Source organism: Copadichromis virginalis, linkage group LG5 (assembly GCF_057382275.1).
Source record: "Copadichromis virginalis isolate Kocher_CV1m ecotype Utaka linkage group LG5, C_Virginalis_male_GT1.1, whole genome shotgun sequence".
NCBI classification, from domain to species: domain Eukaryota; kingdom Metazoa; phylum Chordata; class Actinopteri; order Cichliformes; family Cichlidae; genus Copadichromis; species Copadichromis virginalis.
This window is the reverse complement of record NC_140622.1, coordinates 22,114,317-22,139,127: the sequence shown is the minus strand read 5'-3', so window position 1 is coordinate 22,139,127 and position 24,811 is coordinate 22,114,317. Positions and strand designations below refer to the sequence as shown.

The following is a 24,811-nucleotide window of genomic DNA, read 5'->3' as shown; positions in this document are numbered from 1 at the left end:
GGACAACACCTGTTTTTTGTGGTCATCAATATTAAGAATCATTAGGCAGATTTGAAGACATCACTTATCTAAATGAGCATCATGGATCCTAATGCAGGAAATCCCATTTATCATTTTGGCTTGTTGAAGGAATTAAAAAATGTTTTATTCTGAATAATTAAAGGGTTCAAAATTACTTCACATATCTAATTAATGCATAACTGAGTGAAATAATCATCTACAGGTGCAGTCCACCGCTATCATTCAGTGAATACACACAAATCTCCCTGTTTTTTATTACACTGCACAGAGATGATTACCCACCTCTGTGATTTCTGTGATATGGCCTGAGTGGCCCCATGAGGTGCAGTGTAATCCCCTCTTGCCTGCTCCATGTCTCCTGCAGAGGATGAAATTAGTGTTCATGAAAAGCCTGTGTTGATTCCAGCCACAGGGGATGAGGAATAAGCTATAATAAGGCAAGAGCGGAACAAAGGAAAATGGATTTTAATTTTCTGAAAATAGGAAGAGGCCGAGGGAGAACAGTAGCACTCAGCAAAGACCCAAAGTACCAAGCTATGAACTGAGGAGAGTTATGAGAAGGTGGAGGAGAGGGGAAAGATAATATGTGCTGCTCTCTCCTGTGGGGGGTAATGAGAGAAGAAGCATAGGTGACGCCAGGGCAGACACTGTTGTGTTCATTTGGGGAGGAAAAACAAAGCAGAATGGCAGCTGTCTGGAAAGATGAGCATACTTCATAATCCAGGAAAAGGCAGTAAATTAAAAGCCTGCAGACATTTATATGGGTTGTAGGACACCCTGTTTGATCATCCAAGAGGGGAAAATGTTTACAGCTGTTCTGAACTGGGATAACATGAGGATAACATGTTTTAAGAAATCCTCCGCTGGAAGGCAGTCATAAAGCCGTACTTGGCAGCATACACAAAAGCTGACTGCAGTAATTGTCATTCCAAATCTACCTCTTTGTTGAACTGTCAATTTCAGAAAGATGCAGACATTTTTGGACCCAACCTGTACAATTCCCACCTCAGAAGGGGAGCTTTGGGTAGACATACCAGTGCCTTAAGAGCATAAACCTATTTAAACTCTGATGCTGTACATGAACAGAACAAAGCATCCCTTTGAGCTATATCCAAACACATGCCAACCCTCTTAGATCTCACTCATGGATATAATCATAGATATTTACATACCTCAGAGGCCACCATGTCTTCCTTCTACTTACATGTGAAAAAATACATTTTCTGACTTTTCATTTGTTTGATTTCATACAGACGTTGCAAAGAATAGCAGGTATGTCTCTATATTTAACTTGCAACTAACATATGTAATTAATTTATAGGACATGGATATGCTCATACTACAGTACTGTTCTGCCTTTTTGTGTTGTTGGCTGTGAAATCAAAGTGTCCCAATGCTGTCCATTAGTAAGCTCTTACAGATTGATAATCGCTTATAATGCCTGATTTTAGCCTGTTGCTAGATGGGTGCTAGTCAAAATGATGTTATAATATAAACACAGGACAAAAAGTAACAAAATTGGGAAAGAAGAGTGCAAGCTCTCAGGTGCTGCAAATCAAGCGCCAATCAGCTGTTAGCACCTGTGTTACCAGAAGTTGAAAAGAAGCATCAAAAGCAGAATAAGCTTTTTGGTATTGGCAGTGAAGATTTGACAAGTTTTTCATGTGCAATCCACATTCTCAGCTCTGCTGGTTGACCCACAAATGCCTTTTGCTTATAAATATGGCACCATTTAAGAAAAAAAGAAAAAAAAGAACAGGCTTTCCACTATAAGACTTCTTGTAAAGAAGCATTGTTACAACAAAGAAATACTCAGCAAATTTCCTCACTTTATGTGCTAGGTTTAAGATGTAAAGGCCTAATTTAACTTTTGTGCAAATAAATGAAATGTTACTGTTGTTACTGGAAAAAAACAACAACCTTGGTATCCTTTCATAGGGTGTACTCCATGAAGCCTAAAAATAGGTCAACACAGGTTGCCAGGCAATGTGATGGTCTCATAGTGTATTGTGCACAATTCAACTTTTGTTGATATAAATTAGATGGTACTGTCATGAAAGCTTTTATGAGCCATTATACCTGCATAATTGATAAAAAATGTTTCATTGTAGCCCATTGCTAGGTGGTTGCTTGGCAACATAGTGGCATAATGAGCAACATATATGATGTATAATTCAGCTTTTGTGGACATGAGACGTTATTATCAGGGAACAAACAGGGTGCTTTCCAAATTGCTCCAAGTGCATAAATGCTGCTGCTGTTGTAGCCTATTGCTCAGTGGCTGCTAGGCAACATAATAATGCCAGAATATCTGATATAGATAAGAATCTACGAGGACCCAAGATGCACCTGTGTGCCAAGCTTGGTTGCTCAATTTACTTATCATCCAGGAGTAATTTGCAGACAGTCTGAGATTTCATGTATTATAGTAAGTTGCAGTTCTTTTACTGTTTGGTAAATCAGCTTCTGTTTTATACTTTTGATAAAAAAGTGAAAGATTACATACACTTTGGTAGGCTTCACATTTCACGCTTCATATTTCTCTTTCTGAACGACATTTTAAATTAAATAGAAAACATATTATTCATTGCAGTCTGGCTCATAAGCCGCAACATAAAATGCAGACTGACAGCAGTGTTTTTAAAAACATACATTCTAACCAATCAATCTGACGGCTTTATATAAGTGGAAAAAGTAAAGTGTGTGTTTAAGTGTGTTTAAATATGTAATCACACATTTTCTCTCCATTTAGCAGTTACACAAGTGTACTCACTCACTTGTGTTAACTTGAAAGAATGGCTAAAATGGCTATTGGTTGCAGGTTAATGATTTTGACTTTTTTTCCACTAGATTTCCAAAATCGAGAACAAAGAGGATATTATTTTCTGAATTTCACTATAATAAAACATCAGCAAAGAAGCCAGAGTTTTATAGCTATTTGGCCATTCTCTAAAGTACTTCACAAATAAAAACGATATAGCTATACCTGATGGTAAGTATTAAAAAGATGAGGTTAAAACATACTTTTTAATGTTTTTGTATAATTATGTGTGTGCAATTTCCTAAAGATTTACTCGCTAACCTAAAACTGAGATGGTGAGTAAAAATGGCAATTTTTTGCACGAGACGATGGTAAAGAGAAGAAAAATAATATTTTTTTCCAAGTAGTTATCAGAAATAAACAAAAGTGCCTGCTCAGGACAGAGAGGAATACAAAGAGTGATTTTACAGATGGTAGATGGGATGGTAAATACTGAGAGAAGTGTAATTTCTGTTGCATGAGTGTGAGGCTGAGTGCGCGAGATAGTAAAAAAGTGAAAAATGGATCGAGAGCCTGATGTAAATGGCTCACAGGACAGGTTCATTTTCACAAGAGTGCTTCAAACAGCAGCAGAGAAAGAGAACGAGAGTGAAAACCAATGAGGCAAAAATCATGAGGATGGCAGAAAACCACATCTGTTTCTGTGAGCTTTTTTTTTTTTTTTTTACCGCCAGATGTAATGTTTCTGACGACAACATATTTAAAACATTATTTCTTCTTTTTTTAAATCACAGTTCTGTTGCTGACATTTTGAACCTCACAAAGCTTCTATGGAAAAGATGAGGAATGTCACACCAGGCATCCCTGTGAATGTTCTGGTGATTGCCTGTGATTTGTGAATAAGCAGTGAGCTTGATTAGCCCTGATTAACAGAGTAAACCTAAAAATGGAAGACACGACTCCATCATCATAAAGCGCTGGAAGAAAATCTTTTGCATTTTACAAGCGCTCTGCTAAAGATCACACAGGAAGAGAAATCAGACCACCAGCCATGATTGGGAACCCTGGAGGAGATATAACTGACTTTGACAGCATAATCTTTCAGGTGTTAGACTCCTGCATCTGTAAGGATCAGGTTATATACACAGAGGGCTAGAATAAAATGTAGACTGTTCTTTTCATTTTGCCTATGCACTCCAACATGGTGTGTTTTAAAATCCAACCATAAAAAGTGGTTTGAGAAGTAACGAACAAGCAGCTTCATGGCAGGTGAGGCCTGTTACTTCATTATTTCATGACAACAGATGAAAAATCTGGAGTTGATGACAAGTAATGAACAAATCACAATTAAAGTGTTTCATTGGAACTCTCGATATGAGGTCCAGATAAATGGTAAAAATGAAAGCAGAAAAGAACATATGATCCTGTTAGAGAGACAGCAGAAACTTTACAAGTGGCCAAGTCAACAATTGGATACCAAAGGAATGAACTGGCCAGCTCAGCACCATCAAAAGGCCTTAAAGACCACAGATGACATCTGAAGTGGATGATGACAGAACTATTCCCATAGTTAAGAAAAATTCTCAATAACATCTAGAAAAACCAAGGAGGTAGGTGTCTTGATGCATGCCCAGTCATCCAGGTAAGGATACCCCCAAAAAGTTAATTCTGTTCATTTGGAAAATGCTACGTCCAGATGAATAGAATCAACTTTTGGGAAAGAGGTTGATGTATCTCTGTCAAAGTCTGCAATCAAGAGACGCCTTGGTTTGCAACAAAGTGCAAACAACTGGTTACGTTCAAGGACTTAGCTTGCTCATAGGTGGTCGTAGGACACTGGGAACACAAAAACATTCCTTTGAACAGCAGGTTCAGTGAGAGGCAGCCGTGTCCGGCCATGGGTGATGGGAAAGAGAAGAGAGCAGGTTCAGACATAACTGGAGATAAACTACAGGCGAGAGAAAGCCAGAGTATATTACTAATGATTAAATGCAGAGTATGTGACACAAGAATGAAAAGATGTGAGTGAAAAAGGCATGAACTGCATCATGGGAAGCCCCCAGAAGCTTATGCCTATTGGATTGTAGCCAAAGGAGGGTTCAGCCCAAACTACAAGCTTCATCAAACAGGCAAGTTTTAAGCCTAATCTTAAAAGTAGAGAGTGTGTCTATCTCGAAATTCCAACTGGGAGCTGATTCTGCCTCCCATTCTACTTTTGAAAAATGTAGGAACCACAAATAAACCAGCAGTCTGGGAGCAAAGTGCTCCATTACGATAATTTGGCACTAGAACCCCTGATAACACTTGAAAGTAGCCCAACCCATAAACCCCAAGTTGTCATGACATTTGCCTCTGAACCACAAATGTCAGCCTCAAGGTGGAAGGAGATGAAGGGGCTGGGGATCAACAAAGCCAAAGGGTTTCATTGTCTGGCCAAAGCCTGTAGTATATTTAATATCACAAAACATTTTGTGTTGTGACAATAAAAGAATGCTGCTCAGGGTTGATTAAAACAACTTCGGGGCAAAACCAGAATCTCTGGGTTGCTCCTGAGTGACTTGTGTTCCTGAGATTATTATGGCATAAGCTGATTCATTGTCATCTTAATTAAGGATATGCTCCATGGATTCATAACAACAGAAAGATAGGGTTAGATGTATCAGAATATTGTTTTAATACAAAACCCATAATTTAGGCACAACTGCACCTTTAAGGCCCTTGAAAAACCAAAATCAGACTAATTGCTTTCCACTTTACTCCATCTATCTGTATCTCTGTAGTTTTACAAATATTTGGACACACTGCACACCATGCTGAGATATGGCTCTTTGGGAATGCAAAATACTATTTTATCCCTCTCAAACCAATCTTTGGTTATCTTAGATTTTGTTAAAGAAAAGGAATGAATGTGCTTTTGCGACAGGCTGCTAGTAATACTGTTACCCCGGCTGAAGACCAGAGAAGACCGTGCCTTTGCCATTGCCGCACCCAAATTATGGAATAATCTTCCCCTTGACATTCGCGCATCAGATTCTATTCAATCTTTTAACTAAAACCATTTTATTACCAGAAAAACACAAAAAGGTGCACAGTAGTTAGGAGTGCTGTGCCGCTGCACACGTCCATACGCGCCGCTATCTTTCTGCTGTTAACTAGATGTGCTGCTTGAAGCCCTGCTTCTTTCTGGATGGCTGAGCACTGACTCAGGTCCTGGTTGGTGGTAGCAGCTGGCTCACAAGTTTGGCTTCAATGTTGCCACCCCCAGCTCTTGACACCACCTCCCACTTTTCCTCCAGAGGTCTTCAGACTGTTCATCCCACCTATAACGTAGCAGATAGTTGGATTAGTGTGTATACATAAACCTCATGTGAGAAAAGGCTCATTGTGCCAAATAAAAGCCATCACCTCTTCACACCCTCGTCCTGTCCTGGATGTGTAGTCTCCTCTGACAGCATGCTGTGAGCGCCACGCCTCACTGCCTGTTGGCAATTATTCCTCTGTGTTCCTGTGCTTTATCAGCAGCAGTTGGCCACCACAGGATGTGCAGAGAAAATGAGGAATCTGAAAGTGTTTGCTCATTTGTGGCCGTGAACATCTGTGTACTCGCAAAGTAGTTATTTGCTTGGCCATTCGTGCCCACAACAGAGGCACAGAGCTGGGTGCAGGTCCAAAACAAACATATTGGACTGCATGCACATTGTAAGTAGAAAAGCACACACACCCATATATATCACTGACATTAAAACACACAAACTGCTGCCATAGAGACAGATTAGGCAAAGAGCGCAGTGTTCGTTCTGCAGCCACTTGCAGTACATTTTAACCTTCAGTGGCTTCACCCAGGAAACCAGCCTGTTTTTTATTTTTACGTTTTTAAATAGAGATAATGATGGCTTATTTGGGAGCACTGTTCAGGTAGAAGAAGAAAATTGCGGGACCAGAGGATGCAGAGGGAGGAGGGTCACAAACAAACTCACTGCTGCCTCTACCTTCACAAACAAACTGCTGCTGCCAAAAGCATCAGCCTCATCTAATCCTGTTGTGTTTGATGAAGCCAGGATCAGTGTTTAGGCTTTTGAAATATTTGCAGATTAATGTGTTGACAGTGTGTAATTGTCAGCGCTCGTTTGCTCTACACTGAATTCAGGAAGCCTCGGTTTCAGCACAGAAGGGCTACGGAGGCTTTTCATGTGGCAATAATAGCGAGTGTATTCAGGGTGCAGGAAGACAGTTACGTCTGCATCATGATGACTGAGGTCAGTAATTTGCATCTTTAAAGGAACGATTTTCACTTCAATGGGGGAACAAACCACTCATGCCTTTTAACAGTGGAGATTCAGCTAGGAGTCAATGAGCTTAGAGCAGTGGGAACATCGAACATGGCTCTGTTCAGAGTTTAAAGATCTGCCCACACTTCTCTAATGAAACACACTGTATCTCTGTTCTTTGCTTTTAGTGGAAGGATTTACATCCACATCAGCGCAGGATGTGTATCTAATTGTACTTTGGCATGAAAAAGTGTTTGATCCTTTCCTGATTTCTTTGAATTTTTGGATATTCATCATATTTGCATGTTCGAGATCAAATAATTTTTAATATTATAGAAATATAAATATTACAAATATTAAACAAATATAAAAAACCTAATACCCTAAACCTAAGAACTGATCTTTCCCAACCATTTGAAAGAACTTGTCTCACAGTGTGAAGTTGGCTAAAAGATCTGAAGAAACAGCAGAGAAACAAAATGCCATGTTTTTCCGTTCCTGTCCCTGAGTCCATGTTCCTTCCTCCTGGGCAGATGTCTGTGTTCCCAGGCAGCATTTAAAGACCAGCTCTAGCTTCCAGTCTTTGCCAGATCATCTGCTGCCTCGGTGGTAAATCATCTCCCATGATACTGCTCAGTGTTCTTGTTCGTCGTGTCAATACTGGGTACTCACCTGCCTCTCGGTTGATCTTCCAGTGCTGGCCGGCTCAGTCTCCATGTTTCCTGTTGGACACTTACCCGCCTCTCCTCCTGCTCGCAACAATCCTGTGAAAAGGGTTGGACATCTTAGCTACTCCACTCCACCATCCACTCTCTCATCTACCTGGCTGACTCCGCCACTGTTCTCCGTCTCTCCAAGTAAGCAATTCAGTTCTTATCATTCTGAAAATTCTCACCTCAACGTCCCTGCTCACATTCACTGGATTAATCCACCTTTTCCTCTCTTTTAGTGAACTCACCCCCTATGGCGCTCGCTCCTCGTAAAACTCTATCCATTAAGATTTTATTTTTCTAAAGAAACAGTTGTCCATTGGGTCTGCATTTGGATCCAAGCTTTGATGCACACCCCTTTTTAATGTTTTCATGTTTAATTCAGTGACATTTATCAGTCTGGAAAGTCAGACTACCAAAATTACTCATTTAAGGGTTGACAGTGTTAAAATGTAAGTATTCCTAACTTTAGCAAATAAGTAGATTTGAATTCTAAAACCCTTAGTCAACCCTTCGTTTAGTCAAAACGGCTCGCCTTATTTCTTCTGTTTTTTAATGGGTTTTGTTGTTAGAACATTTCCATTTATCAGGTCAGCAAACATTTCTGACTTCTTCCATTTCCTCTCTAAGTGGAAAAGCAAGCAGATTTTTTCCAGTAATTCACTTTAGAACACAAGGACATTGCTCTGAATGGGATTTAAATTACAGTACAAACAGCATGTTCATAAAAACAGCAGGATTATTGCTGAGAAGCAGGGAAGTAAAAAATTAATGTTTAGAACCTACCCATGTACATCCAGAAGAATAACTGAGGTTAAATGGGGCCACTTCAGATCAAACACTTGAGTCCCAAAGATTTGTAAATGTACAAATATTAACCAGAATGCTTAGCAGATTAGTTGTTTGTCCATTTATGTCTGAGAAGAACGACGGGGAGCAGCTGACTGCCTGATACAGGGAGCTGAGGACATGCTGGTCTTACCTTTTTTTATCTTCTTGCATTGCGTCTGCTATTCAGCAAACAACCAGCCAGGTAAACAACTGTCTCAGACAATCAGTACCTTTAAAAGGGACATCTGCCCTCCGATTGGCTATTAAGTAAAACAATACTTCTCTGTGGAAAAAAGTCCACGTGGCATGTTTATTACTCCGAGGTCTGAGCTGTTTGAGACCAAAAATAGACACATTAACTTCATGTGCCATGCTGTTATAACAAATATGCTCACTTTAGAAACAATTTGTTTCTTCAAATCCAGATAACTAAACATCATACCATTTAAGTGGCGTCCACACACGCAATCACACTACAACAGTGGGTGAAACATTCACTACGATCTTAAGCGGTCAGGCTGAGTTAAACTTTTCTCAAATCTGAGGCGAATGACCGGTGTCATATTGTTAATTTACATATAATGGGGTATTAAATGCATAAAGGGTTACCTAGTGATCAGTGACAAAGAGATGCACAACTAACATCCACAGGCTTCCTGTGTGGACGCCCCTTTACATACACCAATTTTGGCATTATGACTTCTTTGAATAACTTCCCAACAGACTGATTAAAAATAGAAGTCATCTAAACAGATATATTCATCACAAAAGTCTACTTTCTTTTAAAATCGCAGGTGACATTGTGTTGAACAAGTGATCTCAACCATTAAAAAGGTCTATGCTTTGCACTGCTGAAATAAAGATATTATCTATGCTAGGGACTACTGTAACCACAGGCCTGTGGTTTTGTACATGCATTTATCACACCCAGAAGATAAAGCTTTACAGTCTTTGCTGTTAATGTCACAATCTGTAGGCAGACTGAATGGAGTGCGAATGAAGCCAAAAAAAAACAGATGTGGAAAGCAAACTAATTACAAGAAAAAGCTGATTGCAGATAATCCAAACGGGAAAACCAAAAACTATAAACTACTGGGACATGAAGGGGGGCCAGCTGGAATACACAAAGTACCACACTGACCACAAGAACAGACTCTGACAAAGACTAAGGGGATAACAGCACTATATATACCCTCAGAAGAACAATCAGGAGAGTGAGACAGCTGGGGAAAACGAGACACAGCTGAACAAAATAAGATAACAAGACAAGGGACATAAAAGTTGAAGCAAGGCACAAAGAACAAATAACTATCAAAATAAAGCAGTAAATGAGAAGTGAACTGAACAGGGAAATGTCGACACATGAATGAAGTAGGCACTGGGAGGAACTGACACGAGAGGTGGAAAAAGAAATACTGAGAGAAGAACTAAACTCTATACTCAGAACTATGAGGAAAAATATAAACACTTGAAAGTCCAAAAACAGAGCACCGACAACCCAGGACCAAGACAATTAACTTCTTCTATCACCTCACCAAGGTTCAGTTGTGTTTTTATGTAACTAAGTGAACTGAATCTGTGAATTCATTAAAGGTCCAACTCAATTACTAAAAAGCTAAATAATGTTGCATCATATTTTTTTGATTTCTAAGTCACGATGAAGTATTATACTTTGAAATAAAACAATAAAAATGCTCTACTGTAAAGAATACAGATTCTTGGAGTTAGGATTTTCATGAATTTACCGTTTTCATTAAATAAATAAATACATTTCTTGTTCATATTGTGGATAACTTATCATAACTCTGGTGTCAAACTTTGCTTCCACACATCATAAGTCCCTTTTCATAAAAACAGAGGATTAAACAATAAAAATCTACCATTTCTAACTCCTTGTTTCATTCGGGAACTTTGCCATGTCAAAAGATTATTGGACCTGCCACGACATTCACATTAGCACTTTGGTGAGTAAAATTTAGTACAGTAACACTTGGAGCTGTGAAGTCTTGCACACCAATAGAAGCATGCACTGCGCATCCCCTGTTTTTCTGTTTAATGGCACTTTCCCTGCATTTTTGTCTCTACCAGTATTAATGAAACTAAATAAATAAATAAGAGAAGAAATGAAAAATACACATTTTCACACAAACAAAATTGCCATTATCTCCTCTTAACACATGGAAATATTCACAGCCTCAGTTCAGCATTGCATATTAAAATAAATGTCCTTCAAAATTATTAAAACAAATCCTTCAAAATTTCCATTTGGAAAATAATCAATGATGAAAATCAGATATGAAGCATTGTCTAGAGGAGATATCAGGATTTCAAATATATAATAATAGCTTGATTATTATGTTTTGTTTTGTTTTATTATTAGCAGTAAACCAGAGCCCTTTCTGTCATGGCTTCTGGCTTTCAGAGCTCAATCTCCGCTCCACCCTCCCACAATTTCCTCCCTATATTGGACATCTTTTCTAATTGCCAAGCACTTAACAGCAGAAAATGGCAGAAAATTGTGCAACAGATTGACTTATGGTAGATGTCAATTTTCCCTGTAGCATGCTCCGCTGAGGAAGTGGAGCATGCGAAAGGGGAACACTAAAGCTCACATGATCCACCTAGTTAATCTAAATGGGAAAAAAGTTAACCATGACCATCTGGCAAATATGTGAAGGTGATAAACTTTAAAGACAACAAGATGGATCCATAGAACTGGGCATGTGTGGAGTCAGCACAGACCAAGTCTGAATGTTGCTTAAAGTTTCAGATTTTTAAAAGACAGTCATTTCCATGGTGAAATGAAATCCCTTCACAACAGCCAGCCATGTGAACAACACTCTCCAGGAGGTAGGCGCATCAATATCCAAGTGTACGACAAAGAGAAGACTGAAAAAAAAAAATCTAAAACAGCCAGCACAGTACTGGAAAAACGTTCAGAAAAAAGTACAGGAGAAGACGTAGAACATCTCGTGATCCAAAGCATATCACACCATCTGTAAAACATGGCGGAGGGAGTGTGATGGCTTGGACGTGCATGGCTGCCAGTGGAACTGAGACATTAGTGTTTATTGAAGATGTGACACAGGTCAGGAGCAGCGAATGAATTCTGAGGTGTTCAGAGACATACTGTCTGCTCAAATCCAGCTACAAGCAGTCAAATTGATATGGCGGTGTTTCATAATACAGATGGACAATGACCCAAAAACATACAGCCAAAACAACCCAGGAGTTTAAGCAAAGAAGTGGAATATTCTTGAATGGCTGAGTCAGTCACCTGATCTCTTGTTAAAGGATAAACTTCACAAAGAAATGGCCACAAACAGCAATTGCAGTAAAGGCCTGACAGAGCATTAAAAAGTAGAAAACCCTGCATTTGGTGAAGTCCATGAGTTCAAGACTTCAGGCTGTCATTACCAGCCATGGGTTTTCAACCAAGTGAACATTTTATTTTGAGCTATTTAATTTGTCCAAATACTGAAATGACGGGATTGTTAAAATGCTTTAGTTCCTCACATTTGTATGCAATCTTTTTGTTCATCCCACTGAATTAAAGCTGAAGGCCTGCACTTCAGAGTTATATTTATGGACTGGATGATTGCGGCTTGATTTACTGCCCACACTGGGCGACTACTCAGAACCTTTCACATGTTTTAGACCTTGAGCCGATTTTACTGAAACAGAGTTCTTTCCCAATTCTAATGACTAACTTTTTTTGTTTCTGTTTGTCATGAAAGCGTCACAAATCTCCGAAATTTTACTATAGCACACATTTACCCTCAGTGGTGATATGGTCCAGCTTTTACTTGTTTGAATAATAATTTTCATGTCCAATTTTAGTATAGTATGTTAATTTAGGAACACTTCACTCTTTTTTTATGACTATTATTGAATCATGGCTGTTTCTACAGATGTAATACTTCTTTTCTTTACTTCTTTAGTCTATATAATTGCATTTTTTGTGTGTGATTGATCATCCTTTGAGCTAGCATTAGGTAATACAATGTGCCACTGGAAAAAAAAAGGTGAATGTGGGCTGAAAATGAGCCCCTGCAGCATTTGGAGAAAACTACTGGGTCACCAACACATTACACCTTCAGGAGCTCTGCAGTAATATTAGTGCACATTGTCTTGCAAAGTTTACTTCTTAGTATTATCCTTTTTATTGTCATTAAACAGCAGATCTTCAATAAATTTAGAAGCTGCTCAGCCACGGAAACCCATTTGAGGCAACCCATAAAGCTCCCAGTGCACAATTTTCATGTTGATGTTAATGCCAGAGGAGGCTTAAAACGCACCACAGGGTTGTCAACTTCTATTCACTATTCATCTAAGTACTCGGAGAACATGGCCTGTCACTTTATGTGGTCTGCTATTATATGGCTAAGTTGCTGTGCTTCCTGAATGCCTCCACTTTGCAATAATGAGACTTACTGATTGAGTAAAGAATATCTAGGAGGGAAGAGAGTTTGTGAACTGACTTGTTGCAATGGTGGCATCCCGTTACAGTGCCATACTTGAATTCAGTGAGCTTTTCAAAAGGACCCGTGCTTTTACAAATGTCTGCCTTTATTGTTTTTGGTGAAAATGTATTACTGAGTAAACCAGCAGTGAGACGACACTGCGCTAAAACCATGCGGCATGGCTAAACACGTTTTAAGATTCCAGACTTAGCCCAGACTATTTTATTTTGACTAATTCAAGCAAAATTACATCCTTTAGATACTGAAGATTGCTTTTGCAAATTGCAAGATAAACATTCATCCTACTGAAAGCAGACGCATGTCAGCACTTCAGGCCGCAGGATAGTTTTAATTTGTCAATATGAAGAGTGCTGAACTGCATTAATGGGCAGCATAAATCATGAGAACAGACTGGACGAAAACATAATCAGAGGCAACATTTTCCTTTAATTAGCTCATTTGCTCTGTTGATCTGCACAGAGTTTTATCGCAGACTTTATCATATTGTTTTCCTCAGAAATGAGTGTGATAGTGTCCTCTTAGTATCCAAGTGTGTGCTCTGCTTGTGAGCTTGAGAGAAAGTGAGAAGTAAATGTTACTACCCTATCTTCAAAGCTTTCCAACCTTCAAAAACGGGTCACAACACAAAAGAGACATGCCGACAAAGAGATGTCCTCTTTTTTTATTGATGGAAGGTCAGAACATGCTGTTTTGTTGATAACACCAAAGTTCACTTTGAACAAAAAAATAAATAAACCTCAATTAGCTGCTGCAATTTTCCCAGTAATTTGCTTCAGATGTGGTATACAACCCTGTGACATTAAAAAAAACTATTTCAGCCTTTTTCCTACACGGTTCTCCAAAACACTGGTCTTAACTTCGATCCATTCTTTATCTCGCTGGATTAACAGAGCACATTCAGATTAATAAACACAAACAAAACACACAAATAAATAAGCTAAAAAATACATATAATTTAGCATGATACAAGTGGCAGAGGATGAATAATCAATGCCCATCATTAAATATGATTTATTTCTTCCTTCTGAAAGGCAAAGCCACAAGTCTGAACACTTAGCTATGGAGCAAGGACACAGATAAAAGGGTTTGCAGCGTGTCACTGGTGAATTTAAAGGACCGGAAAGCAAAGAGGCAACACAATGAACTCCTGATGTGATGATTCAAATCCCTCTTTAACAGTCTGATCCCACTGAAAGGCAATTACTTTGTCATGCTGTCGACTTTAGTTGTGTTCACGAAGAGGGGTGTTTTTTTATGGCACAATGTGATCTAAAAGAAGCATTAAAATGAAATATGTTTCATATCGCCCCCACATTCACAAGGTATGACTGCTGATGATGCTACATTGGGTAAAACTCCTTGGGAATAAACTTTACTGTCAATTTAAGTCTTTGTGAAAGTTTTTTATGCCACTGGGTGGGCGTTTATGATTCCATGTGAACATCATGAAGGAACTGCTTCATATTTTTGGCACAAAAACTCGCTTCGACTCAAGGATGATCCTCATAATCAAAGCTTTGATGTTCCTCGTGACACTTTAGGCCATAACTTACAAAAATGTCTAATAGGAAAAAAATCCTATTAGATGTCGTCAAAATAATGACATCATATTCTGCAAAAACCGCAAGAGAGTAATTCTAGTTATAATGCATTTCACAAGATTCGCCTTGTTTTTAAGGGTCTCCTAAAAGCCCCATCGCAGGTGAGCGATTGAAGCACCTATAAATGAGAAGGCAGGAATGCCGTTGATTGACACATGACAACGATATGAGCTACAGAACTTTGGAAAAGTCTCAAGCCACCCATTGTTTCTTTTTATTTTGCTGAGAAAATTGCAAATGGGTGCAATAATTTATCGAAACATGTGCAAGCAAACATAGAAATGCAGTGTATGGAGCTTGTACAATTCTATTTGAACTGAACTTTCTTGTTTTCTTGTAATTTCTTTAAGTAGTCTTCAGGAAAAGTTCTGCAGGCTTCTTAAAGGCCATTCAATGCTCTTCTTTGGATGTTGGCTACCTTCTGTTCTCTGTGAAGATGATCCCACACTGCTTCAGTGTGTTTCATTGCGTGCTTTTCTAGCCAGGTTTGCTTTTACTGAATTAGAGGTGTGTTTGGGATCACTGAAAAATCTGATGCTTTTCTGATGGTTCCAACACCACTTGCTGAAATGCATCCCCAAACCATGACAGCGCCTCCACTGTTTTGCAGATGGCTGCAGACACTCACTGTTGTTCATCTCTCCTGACCTCCTCTCTATATACTGATGATTTGAATGAATTATCTTGAATGAACATGGATCAACTGAAGGGATAGATGCATCACTCAGGTCCTGTGTCAGGTCTTTGCTGCAGTTTTCCTTTTTTCTAGATATGCCAAATCTTTAGCTAATAGCACTTTGGGTATTACCTTGTTGGTGCAAAAATGCCTTCAAACTTTGATATCTTTGGCATTTTTATAGCTTCAACTGAAAATGAGTGGGGAAAAAAACAAAAAAACAACAACAAAACTGATGTTCAAGAAAATGTTTTAAAAATTACTATCAAGTTTGGCTTTTTGGAAGCAAAACATAAAGAAATGAAGGGTGGGCCAAGACTTTTGCACAACACTGTACATTAGAGGGTAACCTAGGCAACCTGGAATGTCCGCTAGTGACCAACTGTCAGAGACAAAGCCGGGAGTGAAACGAACAAATTGTTCCCTGTGTGGACGGGGCTTTAATCGCATGCTTGGAAAAACAGTTTTTCTTATTTAGAGAGTTCTCAAGTGCAACCACAAATACAACCTTCTGAGAAGGTCTCACATTTAAACACATCCATGTAGTTCGCAAACAGGCAATACAAAATCACAACAATATGAGCTTTTGTACAAAATCATAGTTAAACTGGTGTTTGATGTGTCCTCAAAATAAACCAACAAGGAGCTGTTAAAGCTTGCGTGAATACCCTGCAGGTATCCTTCACTCTCCAAGAAGTTTGCATGTTTTTTTTTTCTCGTCTGTTCTAATATGCATCTGGTTTACTTCAATAATGAGCCCGTAATGTGTTTTGCTTTAAGATTCTTGTAAGATGGCACTACATATCTAAGAAAACTGGTCTGTTTCTGTGTAAAAGCCACACAAACCCAACAAACCCTCATCTAGGGTCATTTTCAAAAAAACAAAACAAAAAAAAACAATTCACAAAATTACCCAGAATGGGCCGCGAGTAACCAAATGAATAAAAAGAAATATGTGACACAATAACACAGGTCTTGGTCTTGAAAGAACAGTTTGACATTTTAGAAGTTACACTTTTGTATTCTGTCTGAGAGATCAGTGAGAGGTGACTGCACTCTCAAAGAGGAGGCTGAAGGCAGATGGCTGTTTGATAAGCACAAATCCCAGCAACATCTAGCTGGAAAGGCTAATTTAATCTTCCTACTGTCACCTCTAAAGCTCTGGAATATCTTTTTAGGTGGTTTATATTAATGTATGTGTTTTGGGTTTCACCCTGAATCGAAGTTTTCAGTCTTTATCCCGTTCTAAGTTAATTATCTGGTCTTTGCAGCTTCAATATCACCACACAGACATGAGGGTGATATTGATTTTCTCACCAAAACTAACAGGAGAAAAGAGGACTCGAATATTTCTAAAATGTCAAACATTTTTACAACCATTGACAAAGTAAGTATTAGCTGTATGACTGTCTTATCGACTATAATGATGTTTCTATTTTTGCAAAACATCTGTAACCCTCAGGTTCGTCTTGCACAAATCAATCTTTCCGATCACTGTGACCCTCAGCACCACCTTCTCTGTTGTGATCAAACCCAGGCGTGGATGCTGCCCGCCCAGTCCAGCAGCCTCCCTCTGTACCAGGCGCGCTTGATTGGCTGAATGAAAAGCAGGAGTCGAAACTTTCGGAGCAGCCCGCAGAAGACTGCCGCCGCCACAATCACGAGCGGAGACATCATCACAAAGCCCAGGATGATGAGGGCAGAGCAGCTGTTGTCATCGAGATAATGGCAGATGGCAGAGGGTGCATCAAGGACCTGCACGGACAAACACAGGAGGGAGAGTAGATGAGACAGAGGTGCTCCAAAACATGTGATGAGCACTTTGGCTTCAGCAGAAGCTCCATCTCATCTGTGAAAAAGCAAATAGGCAGGATTTGTATTCATTAAATATGAGGCGTGTTTGGATGTGTGCTGAGGGTGCAGTAGTGGGACTGTGTGGGCAGTGGGGCGTGACAGAGTTTCTCCCTGCCTCGCTCTTTCTCTCTGCAAGATAAGAGTGTGCTCAGTGCTGTCAGTAAACCTCAGAGCTGTCAGTCACCTGCAAGCGAGAGGAGGAGGAGGAGGACAGCAGGTGGTCAGATAGTAAAAGTCAGAAGCTTGCAAAAAGCAGAGAGACAAAGCTAGCAGCAAAGTTAGCAGCTGAAACTCACACCTGTGTGAGGACGCAGTGACATTGTTACAAGAGCTTACAATTCAGACACATCTGATGACCACTTTTTACTAAATGGTTTTTCAATTTGAAAAGAAAGTAAATGTCACTGTTTTTCTTCTTAAAACATACAGCACTTCATGTGTTCCACATTTTTGTTGTGTTACAGCCTTTTTCAAAACGGATTTAATTCATTTTTCACCTCACATTTTGACACACAAACACAAAATGAAAAATTCTTGGAAATGTACTACAAAGAAAAAATAAAAATATAACACGTACATTTTTATAAATATTCACAGCCTTTTCACAGGTAAAGTCAGGTGATTGGACATGATTTGGAAAGACACACACCTGCCTATATAAGGTCCCATAGCTGACAGTGCGCGTCAGAGCACCAACCAAGGCATGAAGTTCAAGGAATGGTCTGTAGGCCTATAAACAAGATTGTATCAAGGCATGCGTGTGGGGAAGAGTACAGTGTGAGTACACGAAGTGGGAAACTAGTCAGGGTGGATGGAAAGATGAACATCCTTAATGATAACCTGCTTCAGAGAGCTCTGGACCTTGGATGGGGCAAAAATGTATCTTCCAACAGGACAACGATCCTAAGCACACGGCCAAGATAACAAAGGAGTGGCTCAGCCACAGCCTAGGTTTGAACTCAACTGAACTTTAGTCAAGAGATCTGAAATTCACACCCATCCAGCCTGATTGGAGCTTGAGAGGTTTTGCAAAGAAGCACAGGGCACCTCTGTGATGTGGTGGGGAGATTAACATCATGGTTATACAGCCAACAACTCTGCAGCAACTGTGTGATGCTATCATGTTGACATGGAGCAAAATATCTGAGGAACATTTCCAGCACCTTGTTGAATTGATACCCCCAAGAAGCAATCATCAACGATTATTATTATTATTCAGGCAAAAGGGGGTCCAACCCAGTATTAGCAAGCTGAAATAAAGTGTCCAGTGAGTGTACATCACATACTTGTCTCACACAAATCTGTTAGAAAAATGCAAGCGGAGACACTTTCATGACTAAATCGCATGTTAAGGCATATTAAATGTAAAGAGTCACTCTCATTTTACTATTGTTTCTATTTCTTTTGCACAAGTGATTCTGATTCTAAGCTAAAAGTTGTTTTTTCTAAATGCACCGTAGCAACAGCGGTGTTTAATACACACCTGCAAGCGCACACACCCCTCCGCGAAGTGTAAAGTGATGCTTTCACTGAGTACATTTCCTTCCTTGTCGTGCTGACAGTGTGTCTGTGCACAGCTGGTGCTGGCACCAAATCAGACTGTCTTGTCTTCCCTCGCTTCGTGCTCTGCTGCCACAAAAGGAAGAAGTCTGACTGACATTGTCTGTAATTGCTTGGCCTGTTCTGACATTCACTCTGGCCTAATCGTGATTATATTCTCGTTCTGTGTCCCCTTGTTGCATGTTTTTAATTCATGTGCAGTGCCCTACATGGCTGTGCACAAATCACTCCTAACTGAGACAACCAGGGTCTTCAGCCGGGCTTTGATTTTATGACCTATCGGGTAAGCTAAGGACCGAACTGTAGCTCTCTCCTGCCTGACTTGGTACGATGCCCAGGTCCACTGCTCTTTACTGATTTAACTGCATTTCGTGTATCTCACACAAGAAGAGCCGCACCTGTCAGAAATGCTGACAAACTCCAACATTCAAACTCAAGTTACCGTGTTTGTTTTGCTGTGCAAACCCAGAGAATATGTCTGAACACCTCTGAGGGGAAGGTGTGAAGTACACATGTAGAAAATGCTGCCAAGAAGACTTGGCCTGAAGGCTGACTGTTTGCCTTCTCCAGGTTCCAGAGCCAACCTTAATGACAGATAATCCTCCTATTGTTTACAAATGGCATGGGCTTACTTGCCTAAACTTCCAGAGAAGTTAAAGAAGACTCAGTGGCAGAGCAGATTCCTTCTCTCAAATGATTTGAACTGACTCTTAGACTTGTATGCAAATATTTGGGCAGCCCTGAGCAGATATCTTGTTGGTTGTTTAATGAAAAGAAGTACATACTACCCTGCAGCAACAGATTCAAACACTTATTTTAGCTTAATTGTTTTATTTAATTAAAAAGAAATAGGACAAAATAATAGACTGTGCCAAATATTACAGCCAGGTAACAGAGGCTCTCTGTGCAGGGATTTTCACCCACTCCTCTTGCAGATCACTTTTTATCTCACCGGAGATTTTCAATGATGGTCAGGTCCATGGAAGTCCAGGGCCACTCTCAACACTTTAGCTGATGTTTCATGAAGTCGTGCATTGTTCCATTTTGGATCATCATCCTTTCGGAGAAGTAACCCTCTTTACACTTAGGTTTTTCTTCCTTGATTGGCTGCAGGATGAATTTTGTGATATTTCTCTCAAAAAGGCTTGTTTGTGTTGGTGCAGCATAACCTCGAAGCAGAATATTTATTTGCCTGTTTGAACAAGATGCTCCAAAAGCTGCATCTCCTGTTTTTTTCTTCATAACCTAAAAACCTCAGTTTTAACTCTGAAATGACTCAGACTTGTTTGTGTTTCTTTAGGTGCTTTACAGGTTACAATTTTTCTTCTGCTGACTCTCCTATGCTAACCCTGCGTGCGCATCAACCCTCCCCAATGGAAAGGTGCACCACGAGGCCTGTGTCAGTCCCTCATGTTTATCTTTTCGTCCATCAGACGTCCATTTCTTGCTTTTCAAAGTGTTGGCATGACTTCTGTGCCTGCCTTCAAAGAAGTTTCTATGCTGCTTTGTAGTAGTCATTTCCAGCTCCTCTGTCAGTTTTACTTCAGAAGTGCTTGTCAGATGTTACTGCAGGGTTTGAAGAGTCGGAGTCTCTGATAACTCCTAGTAATTCTTCACCTGCCTTGCAAATGCCAGGAAGTAAATTAAAGCCCTGAGCACTAATGGAGCGCTAAGCCTTTACAAGTAAATGTGTGCCTGAAACATTTGTTTTGCAGGGTCTGTTTTTGTCTTCTTTTCACTTCATAAATACAAACAAAATATGTATTTTTAACCAAATACATTTGTACACTTAGATAAGTACTAGCCTCTTGTGCCTGCGTTATAAACGTGGAGGCACCAGACATACACTATATTGCCAAAAGTATTCACTCATCCATCCAAATCATTAAATTTAGGTGTTACAATCACTTTCATGGTCACATGTGTGTAAAATCAAGCGCCTAGGCATGCAGTCTGCTTCTACAAACATTTGTGAAAGAATGGGTCGGTCTCAGGAGCTCAGTGACTTCCAGCGTGGTGCTGTGATAAGACGCCGCCTGTGCAACAAGTCCAGCTGTAAAGTTTCCACACTACTAAATACTCCATAGTCAGCTGTTAGTGTTGCTATAACAAAGTGGAAGCGATTGGGAATGACGGCAACTCAGCCATGAAGTGGTAGGTCATGTAAAATCACAGAGCATGGTCAGCGGATGCTGAGGTGCATAGTGTGCCGAGACCTACAAACTTCATGTGGCCTTCAGATCAGCTCAAGAAAAGTGTGTAGAGAACTTCATTAAATGGGTTTCCATGGCCGAGCAGCTGCATCAGACGCAGTGGTTTAAAGCACACCTCCACTGGACTCTAGAGCAGTGGAGACGTGTCCTCTGGAGTGACAAATCACATTTCTTCATCTGTCAGTCTGAGTTTGTTGGTTCCAAGGGGAACAGTACTTGTCTGAGAGTATTGTGCCAAATGTAAAGTTTGGTGGAGGAAGGATTATGGTGTGGGGTTGTTTTTTAGGAGTTGGGGTCGGCCCCTTAGTTCCAGCAACAGGAACTGTTAAAGCTTCAGCAATCCAAGACATTTTGTACAATTTCATATCCAGTTCCTGTTCCAACATGACTGAGCACCAGTGCAGAAAGACATGGATGAGCGAGTTTAGTGTGGAAGAACTTGACTAGCCTGCACAGAGTCCTGACCTCAGCCTGACAGAACACCTCTGTGAGCCAGGCCTTCTCTTCCAACAACTGTGTCCGACATCACAAATGTACTTCTGGAAGAAAAATCAAAAATTCCCATGAACACTCCTAAACCTGTGGAAGGCATACCGGGAAAAGTTTGATGCTATTAGAGTTGCAAAGGCACAACATCAAATTAAACCTTATGGATTAAGAATTGGATGTCATTCAAGTTCATACGCGTGTGAAGGCAGATGAAGGAATATGTTTGGCGATATGATGTAAGTAACAAATGCAACACTAATGTTGTCACTTAATAAACAGCAGCTTATCAATTCAGCTAATAGAAATGGAGCAACGTCACCATTTATCTGGAGCCATGACTTAATAAATCCACTGTAGATTAATTATCAGGTGTCTGTTTTGACTCAAAGGTCTCTCAAGGGAAATACCTCTTTAGTTGCTAAATTCTACTTGCTACAGAAAATATTGTAATTGCATCTCTGCACGTAAGCATGTTTCTTCAAAATTATAAACATGTTAAAATAACGGCTCTCCTTATTGTCTGTCATATATGTACCGTTAGTGCTGTGGACACTCAGATTAAACATGGCCAATAGAGACATCAGCGTATGAACAACTGATCCCTGTGAAACAGAAGCTTGGGTTTTTTTTCTACTCTTGGCTCTGTGTGATGTCATCTAAGGCTACCAGTTCTGTGCAAACCTTTTGTTCATGAGGTAGACCGGTCAGAAGAAAGTCAGCTTAGAGGATGGAGAAATTGAGCTAAAACAGCTTGTTTTAGACAGAGGATAGACTGAGGGACTGCCCTAATGTCCTGTACCAGATAAACAAGGATTATGCAAGGTCTGATAGAGCCCGAGAATAGAAACATGGAGCTGGAAATGAGCATAACAAGTCCCCTTGAAAATGAATGAACTCTTCCAAACATACAGTTACAGAAAGCAGACTGTTTACTGTGCCTGCGTCTGTGTCCGGTAAATCAGGACAGTGTACAAGTTATACAGAAGCAGTTGTTCCAGTTCGTTTAGTGTGTGTGTGCATGTGTGTGTGTGTTTGCAGTGTGACAGATGGTTCCCTCAGTCTACTTGGCAAGATAGAGAGAGAGAGGAAACTCTTACAATATAAAAGGACTGTTGGGGGACATAATCTGTGTTGAAGGGGTGTAAAAATAAAAAATTCAGTGCATAACTTGGCTATCTAAATTTCCATTATCTTGCATTGTTAAAGTGCTGCCCGATGGGGCCCATTGTGATTCCCAACACCACTAAACAGCATCCTGTGTCCAACGTTATAGTTTTAACCCTTTGGCCCTGTGTCTCTATCAACTTTTGCTAAGTATTCTCTGAAATTTCATCCGCAGGCATGACTAACTCAGATAAGACTTTGCAATCTAACATGTGGTGATAAATGGCACTCTCTGCTACAGATTTTTACAGCTTACCCTGGAGTGGCAGAGGAAACCAGCATACAGCAGCAGCCCTGCAGGCAGGAGCACCACAGAGAAGACCACAGCCAGGAGCAGAGCGCTGGCTAAGACCACGCACAGGTTCCAGAGGATGAGAGCCGCCCCGCAGGCCACGCAGCCACACCTTCCCCTACGGCTGCCCCAAGCGCTGCCCCCGCTGTGAGCCACAGGCGGGGGAAGCATCTTCACGCCCTCTCCGATCCAGAAATCTTCCTCTTTCTCCTCCTCGGCAGAACCGCCGTCGTCCAGGTCCACGTCCATACCGCACATCCTGTGAGACAGCGTCTGATCGAGTTAATGTTTTACTTTACGAGCTACGGAATGACGCTGTGCTGCAGGAGTCCTTTTTTTAAAAAAAAAATCTTGCACATCATTACTGTGGCTATTTAAACTGAGCCTATTTTACATTCATGGACAATATCTGCATGTTTTAACCAGTCCATTTCTTTTTATTTATCACCACTATTATGTTGACTCAAACAACCATACGTAGCTAAAGTATCCTCTCCAGGCTGAATGCTGTAATTATATATGCATGCCTGCTGAATTTTGAAACTTAAATTAAATAATTGAGGTGCAAACAGAGCTCTGTCCCTGAATTGCCTCCTTTTCCTTTTCCATTCAACCAGCCAATAACCCATCAGACCATGGAAATGGGAACTTAAAGCCTATATTGACTTCACCTACACACACATACTGTATCCACACTTTTTCAGTATCTTCCCGTCACTCGTCTGGTCGATCTCTTCGATCACGTCTTTGTCACTAAAGCCAAAAAGAAATACATTTCTTTTTTTACTTGAATGACTAAATCCTTAAAGCTTAAACGACCTGCTGCTGAGCTAGAGGCACAAACCACATATGGACATCCATGTAGGTGGCAAATTAGAGGAAAATAAAAGACCCTTAAACAGAGTCTGTTTTGCTGTGGATGCAAATTGTTTTTGTCTACTTGTATCCCTCTGTACCAACGTTTAAATGATTACACACTCCTCCAGGAGGAAAATGCCCCTCATCCACAGGGCACCAGGGCTCACTGACTGGTTTGATGAGTAAGAAAATGATTTGACCCATGTGACCTTACAGTCACCGCATCTCAATACAAATGAACCGATATGGGTGACTCTGGACAGATTTGTAAGCCAGTGTTGGTAGAGGAAGCATGGACACCATATTATCCAAAACACATCTTTTGGTGTTTTGGTTAATATGGTGTCCATGCTTCCTCTACCAATCAATGCTAATGTGCACCGCAGCAGTTCTCATGACCCAACACCTTACCAAGACTTTCAGTTTTCCTTTAATTTGTCAGCCACTGGTATGTTCTGCTCCCTCTCAGTTTTATTGACTCCACTAAAATCATTTTTATTTTTTATTTTAGCTTCACACTGGTTTTTCTTCTAATCACACGCACTAAACAAGCAGAATTATTTTTTCTTACCTTGATGTAGCTGTAAACCGCGGTAATCCCTGTGTGTTTGAGAAAATTCTCTCCCAGCAATCGACTCTGAACTTTTAGTTTCCGAGCAAATATAACGGCAGGTGCCAGTTCAAGAGCAGAGCAGCGGCAGAGGAGCACCTGTGAGTCGGACTCAAGTGATGCTGCTGCGCTCTCGGGATCCTCTGTGCGCCCGCGGAAGCGAGCGACTCCGGAGCGCGCTCTCCAATGTTAAAGTGCGCGCTCACGCGGTTGCTTCACAGCTTGGACTATTTTTCCTAAGTGTTTGTATAGTAGGGGGGGGGGGGGGGGGGGGGCAGTGTGTCACAAGACCCCTTTATCAACGACAAAGTAAAGTGAACAGGGAGGGCCACAGAGGAGGAGGAGGATGGTGTCATGGTTACACGTCACCGCTGTTGCTACATTTTCTCTATAAAGTTTCACTTAAAAACGTGATCTAC

At 40.4% G+C, this 24,811-nt stretch overlaps 1 protein-coding gene across 1 annotated transcript; it reads right to left on the bottom strand.

Moving 5' to 3' along the window:
- Positions 1-13,706: 13,706 nt before the first annotated feature.
- tmem88bl (transmembrane protein 88b-like) lies at positions 13,707-24,567 on the bottom strand. Its single transcript, XM_085456714.1, has 3 exons — positions 24,354-24,567; positions 22,889-23,183; positions 13,707-17,107 (listed from the first exon to the last, which is right to left on the bottom strand). Exons 2-3 carry the CDS (start codon positions 23,180-23,182, stop codon positions 16,880-16,882), a joined length of 522 nt encoding a protein of 173 aa, XP_085312840.1. The 5' UTR covers position 23,183; positions 24,354-24,567; the 3' UTR covers positions 13,707-16,879.
- Between the last annotated feature and the right edge of the window lie 244 nt (positions 24,568-24,811).

Excerpts from the sequence above, each read along its gene's own strand:
- tmem88bl (XM_085456714.1), bottom strand. The coding sequence starts at position 23,182 with ATGTGCGGTATGGACGTGGACCTGGACGACGGCGGTTCTGCCGAGGAG. Across the intron at positions 17,108-22,888 it reads GTTTCCTCTGCCACTCCAGG|GTCCTTGATGCACCCTCTGC; the intron begins GTAAGCTGTAAA and ends TTGTCCGTGCAG.